Source organism: Prinia subflava, chromosome 14 (genome assembly GCF_021018805.1).
Source record: "Prinia subflava isolate CZ2003 ecotype Zambia chromosome 14, Cam_Psub_1.2, whole genome shotgun sequence".
NCBI classification, from domain to species: Eukaryota; Metazoa; Chordata; class Aves; order Passeriformes; family Cisticolidae; genus Prinia; species Prinia subflava.
In genome coordinates, this window is record NC_086260.1 from 10,066,562 (window position 1) to 10,084,666 (window position 18,105).

Sequence of the window (18,105 nt, forward strand, 5' to 3'; positions counted from 1 at the left end):
TATCTAAATTTCATGTTCTTTACATTGCTAAATCACACTAAACTTCATCTATTCAGGAAACAAAGGGGTTTTAATTGAGAAAAAGCAGTAAAACAAGGTTTGCCAAACATCTATTTTAGGTAAAAATATTTAAGGAAGCAATTTTACCAAAGTAATCCTATTTTACGTCAGTGAAGTTACACTAACGCAGAATTTGGCCCTGATGTATTTTTACAAATATAGTATCTAGGATTTTGATGAGTACATATTCATGCATTATTCATTGAGACAATGTGTAGAGGAAGAACGAGGTCTGTGCATGAGAGCAGAGCCCTAAGCACCCCCATGTCCTTTGATCGTCCCCAGTGGGATGAAGGAGCACCTGTAGGGTCACCCCTGTGCTGCTACCCGGCCATGACTTGTTGAGGCTGAATGTCCTCTTGGGAAGAGACTGGTTTGTGTTTGCTGGGCTGTGGGATGTGTTACTGGCAATTCTGAAGAAATGCAGATGGAGGATATTTTGTTGAGTTTAAATAAGGCTGGATTTGAAAAGAGATGAGACTGCATCTAGGTTCTGCCTCAGACCTTTTGTTTGATCCTCTATGCCTCAGTTTCCCCCTAAAATGAGATTAATACTTCATTTCCCTGCAGGGCAGCAAGGCTTACTGTAAGGAGAAGGAATGGTGTACTGTCCCATCTGTCCTCAAAAACGGGTGCACAGACCTGTTGTGATAGGACTGCATTCTGATATCCCAGGCTGCACCTTCCCAATAAATCTGAACAAAGGAAAAACTGAATTTGAAAAACCACCAGTTCAGCAGAAAAACTGACTGCTGCTGCAGCTGGCCCCACTGTGAGCTTCCTCTGCAGGAGTTGAACATAGATCCTGATCCATACCACATATTGCATAACTATAGTGTGTTTGTGTATATATGTATGTATATACATATACATCAATTATTATGTATGTTTATATGAAGAACTAGTGATGTCTGTAGTGACAATGGTGCGTGCATGTGGGACACACATGCCAATACTTTCTAGCATGCTGGAAATCCCCCATCCCATCAAGCTCTGGCGGGTGGCAAAGGGGCAGGTGTGCAGCAGGAGAGAGGGCATGGGACTCCTCACTCCTCCCCAGGGACTCACATCTCCAGGAGATGTCCAGAGGCTTGCACACTTACAGACTCACAAAATGGTTTGGGTTGGAAGGAACACGAACAGGCCACCTGGTCCAACTTCCCTGCAGGGAGCAGGGACCTTTTCAACCCGATCGGATTGCTCAGAGCCCTGTCCAAACTGACCTGGAATGTTTCCAGGGATGGGGCATCAACCACCTTTTCGAGCGACGTGTTCCGGGGTTACCTCAACCTCACTGTGAAACATTCTGCCCCACACTGAATCCTTCTCTCGGTTTAAACCCGCTCGCCCTGCGGCCGCGGGCCCCGCCGGGCGCCCCGGGCCCGCGCACCCCGGGGTTCGCACCCTCCCGCGGCCGGGCCCGCGGCGCCGCCCCGGGGCCGAGCGCGGCTCCCATTGAGGCCGGTGCCGGGCCAGCCCCCGCCGCGGCGGGGCCAATGGGGGTGGCGGACGCGGTCGAGCCTCTCCCCGGCCTCCCCCGCCGCGGCCGGGCGCCCGTCATGTGAGGGGGATATAGTACTACGGGAGCGGGGCCGCGCTCCGCAGCCGCGCACCCGCCTCCCGGGGGAGCTGCGCCCGCCTCCCGCCGCTCCGCGTTCCCGGCCGTTCCTGCCTTTGCGGGCTGCTGCTGTGGCTTTGCTTGGGTTTAGTCCTGCATTTTTACCGTGCATGTGTGGCTTTTGAAATTTTTCTTTGGTTTTTAAAATTATTATTATTTCTGTAGTTTTTTTTTTTTTTTTTTTTTTTTTTTTTGTGGCTGGGCTGTGTTTGGGGTTTCCCCCACCTCGTTTTCGTCGTTGTTGCCTTCTTCTGGTCGTTCGTGGCCTTTGCTGGCCCGCGGCTCGCAGAGGAGTTCAGGTAAGGGCGAGCGGGGCCGCGTCCCGCCGGCGGTGCCTCCGCGCCCGCTGCCGCAGCACCGCGGGGGTCGGGGGCCGTGCCCGAGGTGTGCCCGAGGTGTGCCCGGGCTGCCCCGCACAGCGGAGGGGGCAGGCGGAATTCCATCCCCGGCGGGGCAGCAGCCGGGGCTCGGGACCGTTTTCGGGCTGGAGCGGTGCCGTGCCGTGGAGTGACAGACGGCGAGGGGGGCTTATTCACGATATCGCATCGCGACCACGCTGGAGGGGGTGGGAGAGGGAGCTCAGGCCCCCGAAGCCTCCTGAAAAAGGATGAAAGGAAAAACCAATAAAACAAATATTAATTTAAAAAAAACCTCTACAAACGGGACAAACAGACAAAAAACCACGATTTAAAAACCCGCAAACAAGCATGTTTTGCAGCCGTGGAAGCCTGGCTGTGCCGGTGCTGGAGTGGGGATTCTCGGTGTGTGTCCCGGCACGCCTTTCCCTGCCCAGGCGGCCGGTGCCACGCGTATTTCGGGGCACCTTTCACTGCCGGGGTGCAGAGGCAGCGGGGTGCGCTCCGGCGGGGCCACTGCCTGTGCCTGCTGCAGGTGAAGTGCTTCCTCTTGTGGAAGCCAAAGTTTGGGGCCGGAGCGGGATAGTTTTCAGAAAAGAAAGCTTTGGGAATGTTTTTGCAGCTTCGCAGGAGCAACGGGTTTGGAAAAAACAAACCTGAACACCCCGCTGTGTCCGGGGAGCAGCACAGCCACCTTGCGGAGGAGATGAGAGCAAATGGGGAGATGAGCCTGGCTCACGGCTTCTTTTTATGATTTTAAAATTCTTTTTCTTCCCCCCCGCTCCCCCCCCCCCCCCCCCCCGCATTTCTCTTTTAATTTCTTAGAAACGCTAGGCCTGCTTCATTGCTTTGTTTATAGTTCTGTCTGTGGAGTAGAAGTCAGCCTGAAGAGATTTAAAACCTTCTAGGGAACAAGAGAAAACCCTGAAGAGATTAGTCTTAAACTAGAAAAAGCTGTGGTAGTAAATGTAGGAAATGAACTGTCAGCGTCTCATATATGCTGTGTGATCAGTTGTGCTGGGCTGACTGTCCAGAAATGACAGGCTGGGAAATGCATCCCCATTTTTCAGCAAGTTCCCAGGACTTTACATTTTAATGTTGCTCTGCGTCAAAATATGTCATCTCTGGTTTGCTTTTTGTCATTATTTTTTTTTTAGCTGGCAATAAGATGGACAGGTTTTAAACAGAACAACATGTTTTTGGCAGAAAGGACATCATAACAACCCAGGGAACTCTTAAAATAAAGTTGGAGATGGTGGTGTTGCTGAACAGCTGCTGTATTTCACTCCAGAAGTGCTGTTTCCAGTGGCTCAGACACTGCGGTCTCGCTATAGGTGCTTACATTTCTAACATGTTTTCAACGTTCCTAGAGATGAAAGTGTGTTATGGAAACAGCATCATTAGTTTTCATAGCCTTCACAGCCCCGGCTTTTTTTGGTTTTGTTTTCTAATCTTCTGGTTTTGGCTGTGTCTTCAGGCAAAGTAAGGATGAAAGCCTTTTGGTTGTTAGCCTGGCCTTTAGGAGAAAAATATAGCCAGGGCCCGATCCTACATTCCAGGCATTCTCCAAAATCTTCTTGGCTGTTCTGCAAGCTTTGAGAGTGCACAGAAAGCAGAACTGGCCTGTAATGTGCCTGGATCTATTTGGCTCTGACAGTCCCCTCTTAAAAAGCCTCTGGTTACATCCAATGACATTGTTCCTTGTCAAAAGAGATGGGAAACAAGCCTGCTGGCTGTTTTCTGCTGAGGTAACTGGCCCAGAGCAGTTGCTAGGGGTTCATTGTTTCCCCCCACCCCCCCTCCTTTAAGTCCTTATTCAAATTACAGTTTAGTCCTATTCCCAGGGAAATATATCGATATTTTGATATGTGGCTTCCCAGTTCTTGCAGGCATTTAAAAAAACCTTAAAGATTTCTTTTTTTTTTTTTTTTTTTTTAAGAAGTTCACCAACTGCTTTTGGTGTACGCAGAGCATGCCAGCTTTTCTTAGAAAAGCACATGTTTCAGTCCAGATTTCCCTCACAGCCTCATTCTTCAGAAGTTTAAGCTGGAATAATACAGACATTAGAGGGAGGATCAGAAATCATCTGAGGGCAAGTCTTCCTTTTTGCCCTGTGTTTCTCAAGGCAGTCACCAGTTTTTGGTGCAAGATAGAAACAATCAGCTTGGGTAAATTCTTACCAGATGCCAATACTAATTTTTCAGAAGCAGATGGTGCTTTCTGTTTCAAAACTGGAATAGCTCAGCTATGGGACTTCTGCTGGGGAAACTTTCCATCAACACAGAGATTAAAAAAATAAAGAAGTGTGTTAGAAATAGTTCAGCTCTCCTAACTCTTCGCTTTTACTATAAGACATGATTATAGGCTAAGGTCACAAAACAGAGCCACTAACCTCTGTTTGAACTTCCTCATGTTCAGCACATGTAGGTGTTTCATTATTGGTTCAGAGGCATAGCTGACCAACAGGACACACGGACCAGGAAAATGTGCAATCTTACTTTTAACTCTTTCTTTCACCCTGTCCCTGTTTCCTCCATGTGTCTATGAAAGAGAAAGCCATATCTTTAAGAAATATGGCTTTCCCCTCCTCTTCCTGTGAAATATTAATAGATGTTGCCAATGGGACAGAGGTCTTTAAGGGTATCGTGTAAAATACCTCTCTCTGTGTTCACTGCAGCACTGAGCATACAGACACCTTTTGATTTTTCTCCAGAGAAGGAAAGACAGGGCAAATTTTGGAGATGAGGCAGCAAAGATGCTCTGCAACAGCAGTAACAACCATCCTCTCGCCTGCACAAAACTGGGAGCTATTGACTATTCATGGCAAAGCGTCCAAAGCGCAGCGGCAGAGCCTGTGGAAAATGACAGCGTGTAACAAGATTGACTGGCATTTCCTTCACGCTGGGTCACATGCCTCCTAATTCACACACACACACAGCCTCATAGGCTGATCGAATGACTTCTATCTCTGCAGTCCGCATACCTTCCACAGAAAGAGTTGTTTTATTATGCACATGTACAGCTCTGTTTTCAATCAGTCACCTTGAGCAAATGACTGAGGGCCAGTGTTCGCTCCATCCCGAGGTCTCTGCGCTTGCTCTCTGAGGGGCATAATCTCCGTCCGTAAGCAATTTTTGTTTTTTTTTCCCTCGGGGAGGTCAGAGATACGCAGATGTCCCTCCTGCCTCCCCCCGCCCAGGTGCCTTTCTAGGAAGTTTGCCTGTTTTAGCTGGTAAAGCGCAGGACAATCGCAGCTGTGGGGCAGGGAAAGGTGGGGTTTGCTGCTGTGGGGCTGTAGCGGGATTAGGGCTGACTGAGCCGGGATTTGCGGGCTGCTGCCCGCTCGCTGCCTCAGCGCGGGCAGGGCACCGGGGGCAGCTCGGGGTGCCGGTCGGGTTCAGGGTTCAGCGGCTGGCTCGGCTCAGCCCAGCCTCTGCCCCGAGAGTGGAGAGCGTGGAGCAGAGGGTGAAAGCAGCCACCAGCTGGCTGGCAGGGCATAGTAATTAGCTCAGTGCGGTGCCAGCCTTATTAAGGACAGCGCAGGTGATGATGACGTTGGCACACTGATTCATTACATCTGGAGGGGAAAATCCGCCTTGTAAATGCTGAAGCACAGTAAATATTTTTGGCTCCTGCCAGATTGATCCTTGCATTATGCTGAACAGCCTATATTTGTAGAACTGAGGAAGTTAAAAATAAGGTTGGTGGAAAGCTACAAGATAGGGAAAGGATTTGCATTTTATTGCCACCAGCAATAAACTTTTTATTTGTTTCTTTTTGGTGGCAAAAATTTCAACATTTTATTTTTTTCTTCCCATTCCCTTCTTTGCCTCTGGATTTCACTGCTAGGTGAAAGCTCGTTATTTATTTTTTCTTGCTGGTAATATTCTGTAATGGAGCTGTAAATCTGGAGCACACATGGTTGGGAAATGATTTCTGACAGAATTCTTTTACAAATATGTGGTGCAATCCTGCAAAACGCTTCAGCCCTGACAGTCCTCGGGGGTTGGTGCAGACATATCAAAGCTTGTAGCAGCCTGTGTACGCAGGGAGGCTGGGTGCTCTGGACTTTCCTGTGGGCTAGAGGGCTCTACGAGCTGCAGTTCATAGAGATAAATTATTAAACCAACTTCTGACTGTTGCTGTTTTGTTTTCCTGCACTCAGGCTCTCACCTGAACTTTGGCTGCCTGGTATATGCTGTTGGGACATCCTTAAAAGATCATCCAGGAATGGTGGATCACTTGCTGCCTACTGATGAATCCTTTTCATCCACTAGATCTTCTCTTGGATACTTTGGGGACATGACAGCAGGCGTGAGGTCCTATCAAATGCTGCCCTCTCCTTTGTCAGAAGATGACAGTGACTCGTCCAGCTTTTGTTCATGTTCCAGCCCCGACTCCCAGGTCCTCAGCTCCAGCTATGGAAGCACATCCAGTGCAGAAAGTCAGGACAGTATCTTAGACTATTTATTGTCCCAGGCATCTTTGGGGAACACCACCGCGTCATGGTGGGACAAAAGGAGACTTCAGCCAATAGTGAAAGAGGAGTACTTTAGGTTGCCTGAATTTGCCGTGGATATGGAAGACTCAGGACCATTTCAGCCCACACTTGAGGAAATTGAGGAATTTTTGGAGGAGAACATGGACTTGGAGCTCAAAGAAAGACCTAAAAGCGAGACCAAGGACTTGAGACCTTGCAGCCAGGTTTCTGTTGCTTCACTGCAGCAAAAAGACCATATGTTACCCAGTACTAGTTTAAAAGAGAGTAAAAATGAACACTTAACCAGCTCAACGGAAGGTGGCCAGGCTTCAAATGGAGGAATGACCCTGGAGAATGGAATACCGGTTATGCTCCAAATTCAGCCTGTACAGGTCAAACAGGAGTCCAACACGAGCCCCAGTTCCCAAGGACCAGCACAGGAGAACATTAAAATTGCACAGCTCCTAGTCAACATCCAAGGACAGACATTTGCCCTTGTGCCTCAGATAGTTCAGTCATCCAATTTGAACTTGTCCTCTAAATTTGTGCGCATCGCTCCTGTCCCCATTGCCGCCAAGCCAATTGGGCCAGGGGGCATGATCCAGGGGCAGACGGGAATCATCATGGGTCAGAAATTTCAAAAGAACCCTGCAGCCGAACTCATTAAAATGCATAAATGTTCTTTTCCTGGTTGCACCAAGATGTACACGAAAAGCAGCCATTTGAAAGCCCACCTGAGGAGGCACACAGGAGAAAAGCCCTTTGCGTGCACGTGGCCTGGTTGTGGATGGAGGTCAGTATTGGGGTGCAGCTCTGTCCAAACCCCTTCCCCTTTTTGCTCACTTGACCTAACTTGCTGTGCAAGTAGGTTTGTACTCTGATTTATAAACTTTCTATTACCAGAACTTGTTTGGTTGGTTTGACAATGAAGGCCTTTTTTCTTCCTGTTAGGTTTTGATAAATTAAATAGCACAGCATCACCTGCTGGCACCAACAGTTTTAGTGTCTTAAAAAAATAAATGTAGTCCATTATAATTTATATTTCATTCTAGAGGGTCAGATTAAGCTTGTTGCCACAGGTAAGACCTGGTGTTTGCATTAGTGTGGTTGCAGTACACCAGCCTCAGCCGACCCCCAGCTGAGGCTGAGTGAACAGGATGGTTGAGGGCAGAATTGCTGTGCACAGCCCTGTGTGGGACTAAATGTGGTCAGTAAAGGGCTGTGATAAGCAAGTGTGGTTAAAAGCAGTATTCTGTGCACTTTCATAGAAAATGCACTCCATCCCACTCCTTCTGAAAATGCTGGCAGTGACACTCTGGCATACTCTGAGTTTTATTCTCTGTCTTGATTCAGAAAAATGCGTGGGTGCCACTCAAAGTTGCAAAAAAGCTGTCAGATGTAACAACATAACCAGAAGGCTGCGGTGGAGTTAAGCATTGCTTGAATGAAAGATTGCAGGTTTGACTGAGAAAATGTTTGCCAGAAGGATTTTTAAAATATTTTATTTTTAATATGAATTGAAAAATTTAGTCCTTTAAAAAAATACCAACTTTTTATTTTAAGGAAGCTTTGACAGGTGCCTTCCTCCTTCTTTCCAGTTAGCTGTATTACTGGCTTGCCTGCTGGCAAATGCTAATGTACAGCACCACAAATGATGATGGGAGAAAATATAATCTTAACCTTGTGTTAAATTAAACTGAATTTCTGGCAAATAGTATGCTGCAGAGCTTCAGTGAGCAATGTCTATAATGAGAAAATAGGTTGTGATCATGGGCAACAGATGAGGTAAAAAGTAACAGGAGAGTGTTGTGTAAAAATGCGAGTATGTGAGACATGCAGCAGTTAGAGATGGCTGGGTTGGTTTGAGGGAAAAGGTCACAATGGAGCTGAACCCTCTCTTCCCCAGCTGGGCCAGTCTGAAGTTTGCTTCTCAGAAGGGCTGAGGAGATCAGATTATGGTCGCTCTACAAACTGGTGGTGATTTGTTCCCTTTTGTCCTGGTGGCACCTCTCCTGAGCTCAGTTTGTTGCTGCTTGGGGTGCCCTTTCACCAAAGCTGCATTTTTCAGCTGACTGGTCCCAGGAACTGCGGGCTGGTTGCTCCTGACCTGCAGTGCAGGCACTTGCTGCTTTTTGTTTGGTTGCCAGAGTAAGTGTGCACAGGCAGCAGATGTGGGTGTCATGTTGGCTTTCCTTGTGCTGGGATGTGAGCACAGCTCTCCTTTTTGTGACAAATGCACATGTTACGTGAGGGTTTGTCTGATCCATGCTGAGACCTGGACCAACGCTCGCAGTGACTTCTGTGGCTCAAGATCAGGAGCCTGAAGCATTGCCTGTGGATGACCTTCTCTAGCTCTGTCTTATCACAAAGCTGGTGTTCCCCAAGATACAAAACCAAGGGGAACATCTAGGAAAAATATTAAGTGATAAAGTATGATTAAATTTACAACAGGTGCCTCTCTTCTCAAAGTGTTGTGGTGAATGGTTTGCATCAAAAGCGTAGGATGCTGGTGGGCCAAAAGAAGTGCAGGTCCCACAACCTGGAGCACCCTGAACTCTCAGCCACCACTTTTAAAGATGAACACAACAGGAATGAGAAATTAATCACCTTCCTAATGAAGAACGTATGTCTTGTCCACAAACAGCTGCTGCAAACGGCTTTTCAAACTCTGTTACTGTTTGTATTGTTGAATTTCACAGTTGGGCTGCAATCCCAATCCCCAGAACCCCCAAACTTTGGAAGGGCTCTGCTACAAGAGGAGAAGTTTGTAGCCAGCAGGAGAGGCTGTGTTTGGGGAGCTGCCTCCTGTGCTCACAGCAATCCTTAGCACCAGCTTTAGATTGCTGTACATCCCCTGCATGCTGCTTCCACATCAAAGGCCAGACCCAACTGAGCATTGAAATACTCAGTCCCCTTTCATCAATAAACCATGTTTACCTTTGCAGAAGTTCAGTGAGAGCTGTGACTTAAGTCTCACATGACTTAAGTCTTATGCATAGGCCACTTTTTTTTGCTCCCAGGTCTACATGATCTCAAATGAATTTAAGAACTAAAACACTGGTGGGCTCTGCTTTCCCCCTCTTTTCCCTGCGTTCTTGTGCTTGTGTATTTATTTTTTCACTGAAGACACTTAAGAGCTGATCTCACTGGAGATAGTAATTTTAAAACCAAAACAAAGTGTTGCCTAGCACAAAGTGTCTGAGCTCAGCGGGAAGGTTAAATGTTCCTCAGCTCTCTCTGCAGCCCTGCTATGATGTTTTAAATTCACCAGGGTTGGAATGTGCACTCAGCAAACCCTTTTTGTTAACTGCTAGGATGGCTCTTAGCTACCATGAGGAGACCCCTCGTACTCCTCTCACGGAGGCTGAACCCTGCTTGCTTGTGCCCTTCCTAGGCGCAGTGCAAGGGCTGTTTTTGGCAGTCTGCAGAGTGGTGCTCATCTGGCAATGGCCAGTGACCCATTGTGTTCCCTGGACGGGTCAGGGCACTGATCTGTGTCGTGCCACTTTCTACCTTTGGCACCCCAGCCTCTGGTTAGCACTGCTCAGCCAAAGAGCTGAGCTGCAGTGTGGGCTGGCCCAGCAGCTGTGTTATGGCACAGCAGGAGAAGCTCCTGCTTCCCCTCCCTGGCACAGCACCCTGCAAAGCTGCAGTTGCTGCAAGGCTGGGGGATGAGGTAATCACCTTTAAATGCACCCCACTGCATCTTCTGGCTGGAGGCTCCACAGGTGACAGCATGGGCCATAAGCTCTGCCTGGTTTGGCAGGGAGGCTTTAAAGGTTTGTAACATGTGTGGCCAGGAGTGTGCTTGGGCCTGAGTGACCATGAACAGTACCACACATGGGGCAGGGCAGGCATCTTGCATTGGCTTTTCTTGCTGCTGCTGTGCAAGGGGATGATAGGTGCACAAGAGCTGTGCTGGTTTCTTGTAGGAAAGCTCTGGGGATGGGCAGAAAGAATCAATCTAGAGCCTCCCCTCCACTCTGGAGGAGAAGTACAGCCTGAGCTGACCTCAATGGCTAGTGGCCATGGCAGGGACCAGGAGTACCAGGCTGGACCTGTTGACCTTTCTTGCCCCATGAGCACGTAGGAGTGTCCCCATATGGCTGGGAGACACAGGACACCTCCTACACCTCAGGGAACTCTGGGATTTTTTCTTCAAGGCAGATGTAGTTACTGTCCCTTGGGGTCCTGCCAGATAGAAGGATGAAGAAGGCTCTTTTGATTGCTGTGGGATTTCCCAGATCCTTTCACTTTTTTTTTTTTTTTGAAGGAGGAATCCTTCTGGAAATGGCAGTGACAGAATAGTGAGGTATTCCTTGGGGCTTCCTTTTTTTTTTTTCCTTTTGAATTTTGCATTCCACAGTGGGTTATTTTCACTTTTCTTTGGGTTGATCTCACTGCCAGAGTGTGTTGCAGATATTTCACTGCAGAGCCAGACTGCCAGATCCTCACAGCTTCCTTGTCCTAACCTTTGCGTTGTTTTTTTGTAAACACACAGACAGCTTGAGGTTTATTTCTGTGGGCTCTGTAAGTTGATCTTTCCGTCACTGCTGGGGAACAGTATTGCAACATTCCTGCCTCTTCAGCTAAGGACATCGTTGTGAGGCAGAGTGTATTTTTATCACATGAACTCATCCAGGCTCATTCCTGACATGTGCCTCTTTCCCCCCCGCCATCCATGCAATTCCCCTCAAAATGCACTTGTGAAGCTCTTCTGCAGGATTAGTCAAGTGCTGCTGCACTTCTGGTGCAGATGGTGACCTTAGTGACCAAGGGCATAGGACAAGGCAACCCAACCACATCTGGTTTTACCTCTTTGACGTCTCTATATAAGAGGAGAGCTCTTTTCAGAAGTGCTGTTCCTTCTCTGCTCCCTCTTTTCCCTGGATGTGGCACAGGTCTGTTCCTTGTCCAACACTCAGTCCTACTGAGGCAGTCTGCACAGGCAGCATCCTAGACTCTCCAGGCCCACTCACCCATAGCCCTACAAGAGCATCCCTGCAGGGATCTGGAACTGGGACTAGCTCTTTGCTAAGGATTTGGGAGAAATCCCTGACCCTGCTGCGCCAGGTCCAGACTGTGTTTTTGGGAAGCTATGGCTGAAAGGACCAGGGGTGTTAGAGAAAGCAAAGATGCAAGTAGAAGGCGTGAAGGGAAATTTCTCTCATAGCCTTTATGAAGAAGACTCTTCCCAGACAAGGAGCAGGTTGACAGTTCTATAACAACTGCCTATTCTTCATGGAGAATTTGACTCTTTCACCATGAAGATACCAGAGCAAGGAAAGGAAGACAAGCAAGTGAATAGGTGAAAGAATCTCCCCTAGAAATGCCCTGGGTGAGAAGTGTCCACACCATATCCTACCCATGGTGAGTGCCTGCACCTGCTTTCCACAGGCTGAGTGCTCTCTGGGGAGCATGACCAGACTGAAGAGCTGCAGCAACTGAGGAAACCATTACCAGCTTTCCCAGTGCCTATGCCCTGGTCCTCAACTGTTGGCGGGAGGTCAGAGCTAATTAAAACCTTTATGTGGAAACTTTACTTGCATGAGGGATTTATTCATAGGAGCCCAGCAGTCCTGTTTTCTCCCTTTCATAAAAATAGCGTATTTGCTCTGTTGATGATGTGATATTTTGCTCTAGAAGGGCACATTTTTCTACATGTTTTTTCCTCAATTTGTTCAGCTAGTGCCCATGACTTCATTTATTTATTGTAAATAAACAGCTGATACCATTTCTTGCAAGCTCTCTGTCTGTGCTGCTCTTTGTTACTGCTCTGGCAACAAAACACTTAATTGCCCTTTGTCAGGCAGCAAATTTTTTGTACCCATCTGGACAGGGCTGTTTTAGTGTGACATTGTTAATTAACCCTCTGTCTCCCAATGATGTCCAAAGTGGAAATAGAGCCAGCCCTGCTCTTAAGACCAAAGAATTAGCTCATTTGGGTTCAGTAAAGCCTGTGGAATTCATGGTGGCTATTTGGGGATTTTTCTGTTAAGATGGAAGGTAGAAAATATCTAAAATTGAAAGGACTGTGGACTACAGTTTTGGTAATTAAATGCTCATTCTTGATTTAATTTACCCATTCTAACTATGCAAATAACTATGCTAATGGCCACTGGGGCCCACCTGAATTTCAGCTGTTGACATGCTGAGCATCTCTGGTACTATTAATGATGCTTTATTTAGCCTGCAGGAGCACACACAGAAACCAAATTTTCATCTGGATCTAATGAGTCATGTTGTTTCTAGGTAGCTATGGCTGGATTCATCTGGATGGGTGCAATTAGGGGATCCCTGTTGTGCTTTTGTCAGTGGGAGCTTGAAACGCCTCACCTGCGGGACAGTGGTTGGGGTCTGTGCTTGGATTTGCAGGAGAGAAGTGGTGGGCTGGCTTTGGAGGGAACTGGCAGGGGGATCGAGAGCAGCACCATTTCTGTCAAGCTGTACCCATGTTTGGGGTCCAGGATGAGGCTGGTACAAAGGTTGCTTCCATGTGTTGCCCTGAGTCCAGGGCTGACACGAGGGGAGGTTGGCAGTCGTGTGTTTCTATCACTGCTGCTGCCTGTGGGCTGGGACCAGCCTGGCCCTGCTGTGTGTCCCTTTCACCTCCTGGAGTCTCCCAGTGGCCTGAGGGGACTTCTTTTAACCAGCTGTAAGAGACTTAGCATCATAAACTCCCATTTATCTGAAAAGGCTTCTCCTCTCTTGCAGGTTCTCCAGGTCGGACGAGCTGTCCCGGCACAGGCGCTCCCACTCGGGGGTGAAGCCCTACCAGTGTCCAGTCTGTGAGAAGAAGTTTGCTCGAAGTGACCACTTGTCCAAACACGTCAAGGTGCACCGGTTCCCGCGAAGCAACCGCTCCGTGCGCTCCGTGAACTGACGGGTCCTGCTCTCCCTTCCCGCCCAGCCATCCTACAACAGCCCATGATAGCACTTTGCTCACTATATTTCTAGTGATAATTTATTTGTCTTCAGAGAACAGTCAGTGCTGTTACTTGATACCACCGTGTTTGAGTGCCCCATGTCCCTCAAAGATGATTTGAGAATGAAGCTCTTTTTGGGTCAGGGGAGCGGGGCGCTTCTTCCTTTTTTTTTTTTCTTTTAAGGATATTATTTTCCTTTCCTTCTATCTGTCTCTCCTTTGCTGCTGCTTCTTTTGGAAATTACAGTGTTTTATTTTTAGCTGTTTTCTGCTGCACAGGAAAATGTAAAAGTTGCTTGCTGCTAGTTAATTATAGCCCTGGCATTCCTGAGGGCTTTGCTCATGTACAGGCCACTCATTGTGAGTTTTTATTAAGCTGCTCTATTTGTCCAGTTTGGAAACAGCAAATTCCTTTTGAAATGAAAACAACTCCTTTGTTTTTGGGTCGCCTGAGCCAAGGATTTGTAGGGGCTGGCCATAGGAGGAGGAACAGTGGGAGTCGGGGATAGGGGCAGACAAGGCTTGGAGGGCACTGGAATGTGCCTCAATGCATCTCTGATTTTCCCGGCTCACATTTACCTTTCCCTTGGCTAGGGTTATATATAAATATTTATGTATACATATTCATACATACATACATATATATATATATATATATGTAGGCAAAGACACGTCCCAAGCAAACCCAGAAGCTCAGACTGCATGGAATGGCGTGGAGCAGAGCCTCTGGAACTGTGCACGTGCTTCTGTCCTGTGCTGCTGAGGAGCGAAAGAGTGCCCAGGTGCCAAAGGACGCTGCTTTCCTTTGAGGCTGGTTTGCAGCATCCACTGTCTTTAGCAGAAGAGCTGTTGTCTGCCCACAAAGCACCATGAAGATGTTTGTGAGAGCCTCTGAGCTCTGTTCCTGTCTCTGCTCCTGCCTTCTCATGTGAGCTGGGGGCAGTTACCAGACCTCCAGCCCCAGGGGTGCCTGGTGAGCACTGGGCATCCCCACATCCAGTGTGAGTCAAGGCCTGGCTGGCTGGAGCTAAGTCTCTTTGCTGGCAGGGTCTGTAGGATGCGCCTGTGCCCAGGGAGGGTGGGAGGAACCATGACCTGATGGGACAGCGCTATGAGATCGACATCTAGGGGTGATCCTCAGTGCTAATCCTCTCCCTCTCAACAGCCATGTCAGAGCTCCATGCAGCTGGGGTGGGCAAACGGGTGAGAACAGTAGCCAAAAGAAACAAATTTGTGTGATAGCTGGCTAAGAAGGGAATTTAAGCAAATCATCAGATGGCAGCAGGCAAGTGATTTCATTTGTGTTTCTTCTTGTTTTGTTTTTCCTTTTGAACTCTGGCAATTGTAAGAAGCTTTAGAAGAAAATAGAATTCGATAATTAGGAATGATTTTATAATGGATGTTGCATTTCCTTTCCACTCGCAGACGGCATCTGTTTGTCTTTTCTGTTGGCAAAATAGGAAGTAGGAAAGTGTGATCCCAGAGCTAGGCAGAGCAGGAGCCCACACTGTGCGAGAACAGCAGGTCTGGCTAAAGTGAATGCATTCCTTTTGTCCTCTAGAAATTAATATAATTGAACTATCATCTGTTGACTGGTTTATATCACATCCTATGAATGTATGTAAATAAAACTGTACATAGATGCATATCTATATAAAATATCTTTTAATAACGTATCAAATTTGTGTAAATTGGAAACAAAAATACCTATAAAGCCAGTGTACATAAGTTACAATTCTGTATATTTTCTTTTGTTCTTCATAAAAATATATTTACTTTGACAATAAAATGAAAATGGAAATTTTAAATCCCTCCTTGAAATTATTATTCATTAATTTCCTTTATAGCCAGCTCTGTAATCAGGACAATAGCACTTGAAATTTTGATTCACTTGGATGTAACTTTTCAGGTGCTGTGTAACAGGGAGATGATGGATCAGTTCTGAAGTTCTCTTCAGTTTTTCTCATCTCAGAAAGTTCTTGGGAGGCGCGAGATGTCTCAGCTTTGTCTCTTCACTGGAGCCCTCCTGCCTTGCTCGGCAGCCACGCTGGGATACAAACGCCTTCCGCAGCTCCTGTCTGCTGTGGAACAGGTCTGTAGATGCAGTAAAACTGTGGTTAATAAAGCAGAGCAAGCAGGTTTTGAGGGAATTCCAGCTTTAGTGATTAGTGTGGATGAGGAAGGGCTTCAAAGTTTGCTTCAGACTGTGACATGACTCACTGTGTGACCCAAGACAAAGGACTTGATTGCCATGTTCTGCAGTTCCCTTTCTTGTAAAATGGGGATAATAGCACATCACAGTGATACTGTGGGACTTAATTTGTGATTGTGTCATCCTTGGATGGAAGGAGCAAGCAATGAGACCAGTAATCACAGGATTAGACTGTTAAAGAAAGGCCTGGCATGATGGAGGTCTTGGTGCCAGGGTGCCTCAGTTGGCTCTTCTGTAAATCCCACACCTGAAAGAGTGATGTGAAGGAGCTGTGGTAGGAAGCATTGCCTCAGGCCTGAGGAGAAGACACCCTGTTCTGCAAAAGCCATTGCTCCATTTGTAACAATAGGGGCATGAACACCGTGCTCTTGCGATCTGCAAGCTCAGACATCTCTGTCCTTTTCCTTACTTTGGCCTCTACTGGAAGAAGAAACCAGCAACATTACTGGTGTTAAAGTCACTTCTGAGTCTCCATGGGAGCAATGGTGCAGTGGGTCCAGATCTTCTCCCAGCAAGAATCATTCTGAGACTTAACAGGCACTGAGGGACTAAAGTCTCTCCCTGAAGAACAGCCACCATAAAGCTCCACCTGATGAGCCAGGGCTCTCCAGACCCCTGAGTATTTTTCCCATAGAATTCCTTTGAGTCTGCAAGAGGACTGAGGGATGAGGCAGACTAAGTTCTGTGCAATCCAGGTTGTTTTTACCTCCTGAGGTGTAGCTTGAAGACTAGAGTGCTCAGGACAGCAGCTTTAAGCTTTAATTAGAAAGCCTGCACCAAGAGGATCTGCAATTCCCTTCTGTTCTCACCCTATCCACTTCATCCATTAAACCAGCTGCTTTATTTTAGCCAGCATCTCTGTCTCTTCCCCATCTCATCTGGAGTTCTGATATTGCTGTAAAGTTGGGCAATTCAACCTGCAAGACCTGTGGGGCAGAAGTTGCTATTTTTCTGCAAGAGGTAATACTTAAATCTGAAGTGGAGTAATGCAAAATGCCTACTGTGGGAGCACAGCAGGGCAGAAATCTAAGATCTAAGTTTTGTTTTAACCTGTAAAATTTTCCATGAAATGCATTCTCCTCTCCTCTTCTCTCCTCTTCTCTCCTCTTCTCTCCTCTTCTCTCCTCTTCTCTCCTCTTCTCTCCTCTTCTCTCCTCTTCTCTCCTCTCCTCTCCTCTCCTCTCCTCTCCTCTCCTCTCCTCTCCTCTCCTCTCCTCTCCTCTCCTCTCCTCTCCTCTCCTCTCCTCTCCTCTCCTCTCCTCTCCTCTCCTCTCCTCTCCTCTCCTCTCCTCTCCTCTCCTCTCCTCTCCTCTCCTCTCCTCTCCTCTCCTCTCCTCTCCTCTCCTCTCCTCTCCTCTCCTCTCCTCTCCTCTCCTCTCCTCTCCTCTCCTCTCCTCTCCTCTCCTCTCCTCTCCTCTCCTTTTTTCTCTCTTGTCTGTTTTAGGTATCGGTTTTGAGTGTGAAATGTGTGGGTTTTTCTCGTTAATACCTTAGGAAATATAAGTTTATGTAAAAGTCACAGTATTTTGTTGAAAAGAGTAGGGCCATTTTTGCTGTGAAAGCAGAGTTAGTTCTGCATGAAATGATTGACATTTCCAGAGTTTTGTCCAAAAAAGGTAGAAATTTCCAAAAGAGATTTTGATGTTTGTTTTATGTGGAATTACTGGCCTGGCTGGGCTTCGCTGATTCATGAGGAAAATGCAGCCTTGCCTTAAGCCTGGCTTTATCCACCTGAAGATAAACATATATTTAGGTGTTTTGATGCCACAACTGGATAAGTCATCCCAGCTTCAGCAACTCTGCATGGCAAAGCACAGCATGGCATGGTTATACATATGCCTAAGTCTCATTGACTTCAGACCGCTGTAATCTGGTTTCTGAGGTGTGAACGGATGTGTGTGCAGTGGTACAGCCATCACAAAATGGTCCTGAACTGGTTTCTAATGCTTGCCAGAATTTTGTGTATTTTTAAAAGGACTGTAGTCCCTTTGTCAGAACTAGTGGTGAAGGAGTAGTGTTAGGAGAGCTAAGGAGCTAGCTGGGGAGGTTGTACTTGAGGTAAGGACTAAGCAGGAGAAATAGGAGGAAAGTGATCTTTCTGTGAGGTGACCTGACTTCTGTGACCTGTGGCTAAACATAGTGCTGTGGAATGATGTGTCTGAGACCACAGAACAACACAGAGGGGAAATGGGAGCTAAGATGTCCTAAATCTCCTTTGCCCCAGACAGTGGCACAGACCAAGCACCAGTAACATGCAGCAGGTTACGGGAGGCAAAGAGTAATAGGACACGTGAGACATCAGATAAGCAAAGAAAGATAAAGACAGAACATAGGTAAAGTCAGGTTGCACTGATAATGTGTGCTTTTGGAAAGGATTTCCAAGGGGAGATGAACGAGATCTTGCTTGCTGGTGTGCCACACGTGGGTCACCAAGGCAAAGCTCCCTAGGAAGAG

General features: G+C 47.3%; 2 protein-coding genes across 3 annotated transcripts; one reads left to right on the forward strand and one right to left on the reverse strand.

Annotated features, from left to right (window-relative positions):
* The first annotated feature begins 1,435 nt into the window (after positions 1 to 1,435).
* KLF15 (KLF transcription factor 15) lies at positions 1,436 to 15,247 on the forward strand. Of its 2 annotated transcripts, none has more exons than XM_063411364.1 (3): positions 1,436 to 1,977; positions 6,200 to 7,307; positions 13,229 to 15,247. In XM_063411364.1, the coding sequence occupies exons 2-3, from the start codon at positions 6,265 to 6,267 to the stop codon at positions 13,395 to 13,397; spliced, it is 1,212 nt and encodes a 403-aa protein (XP_063267434.1). In that variant the 5' UTR covers positions 1,436 to 1,977; positions 6,200 to 6,264; the 3' UTR covers positions 13,398 to 15,247. The 2 variants fall into 2 exon arrangements, with proteins under 2 accessions (XP_063267434.1, XP_063267435.1); XM_063411365.1 differs by lacking the exon at positions 1,436 to 1,977 and adding an exon at positions 4,108 to 5,157.
* Positions 1,639 to 5,112, reverse strand: LOC134558264 (atherin-like). The gene is made up of 4 exons (XM_063411943.1): positions 5,077 to 5,112; positions 2,691 to 2,764; positions 1,904 to 2,275; positions 1,639 to 1,771 (listed from the first exon to the last, which is right to left on the reverse strand). Exons 1-4 carry the CDS (start codon positions 5,110 to 5,112, stop codon positions 1,639 to 1,641), a joined length of 615 nt encoding a protein of 204 aa, XP_063268013.1.
* Positions 15,248 to 18,105: the final 2,858 nt, after the last annotated feature.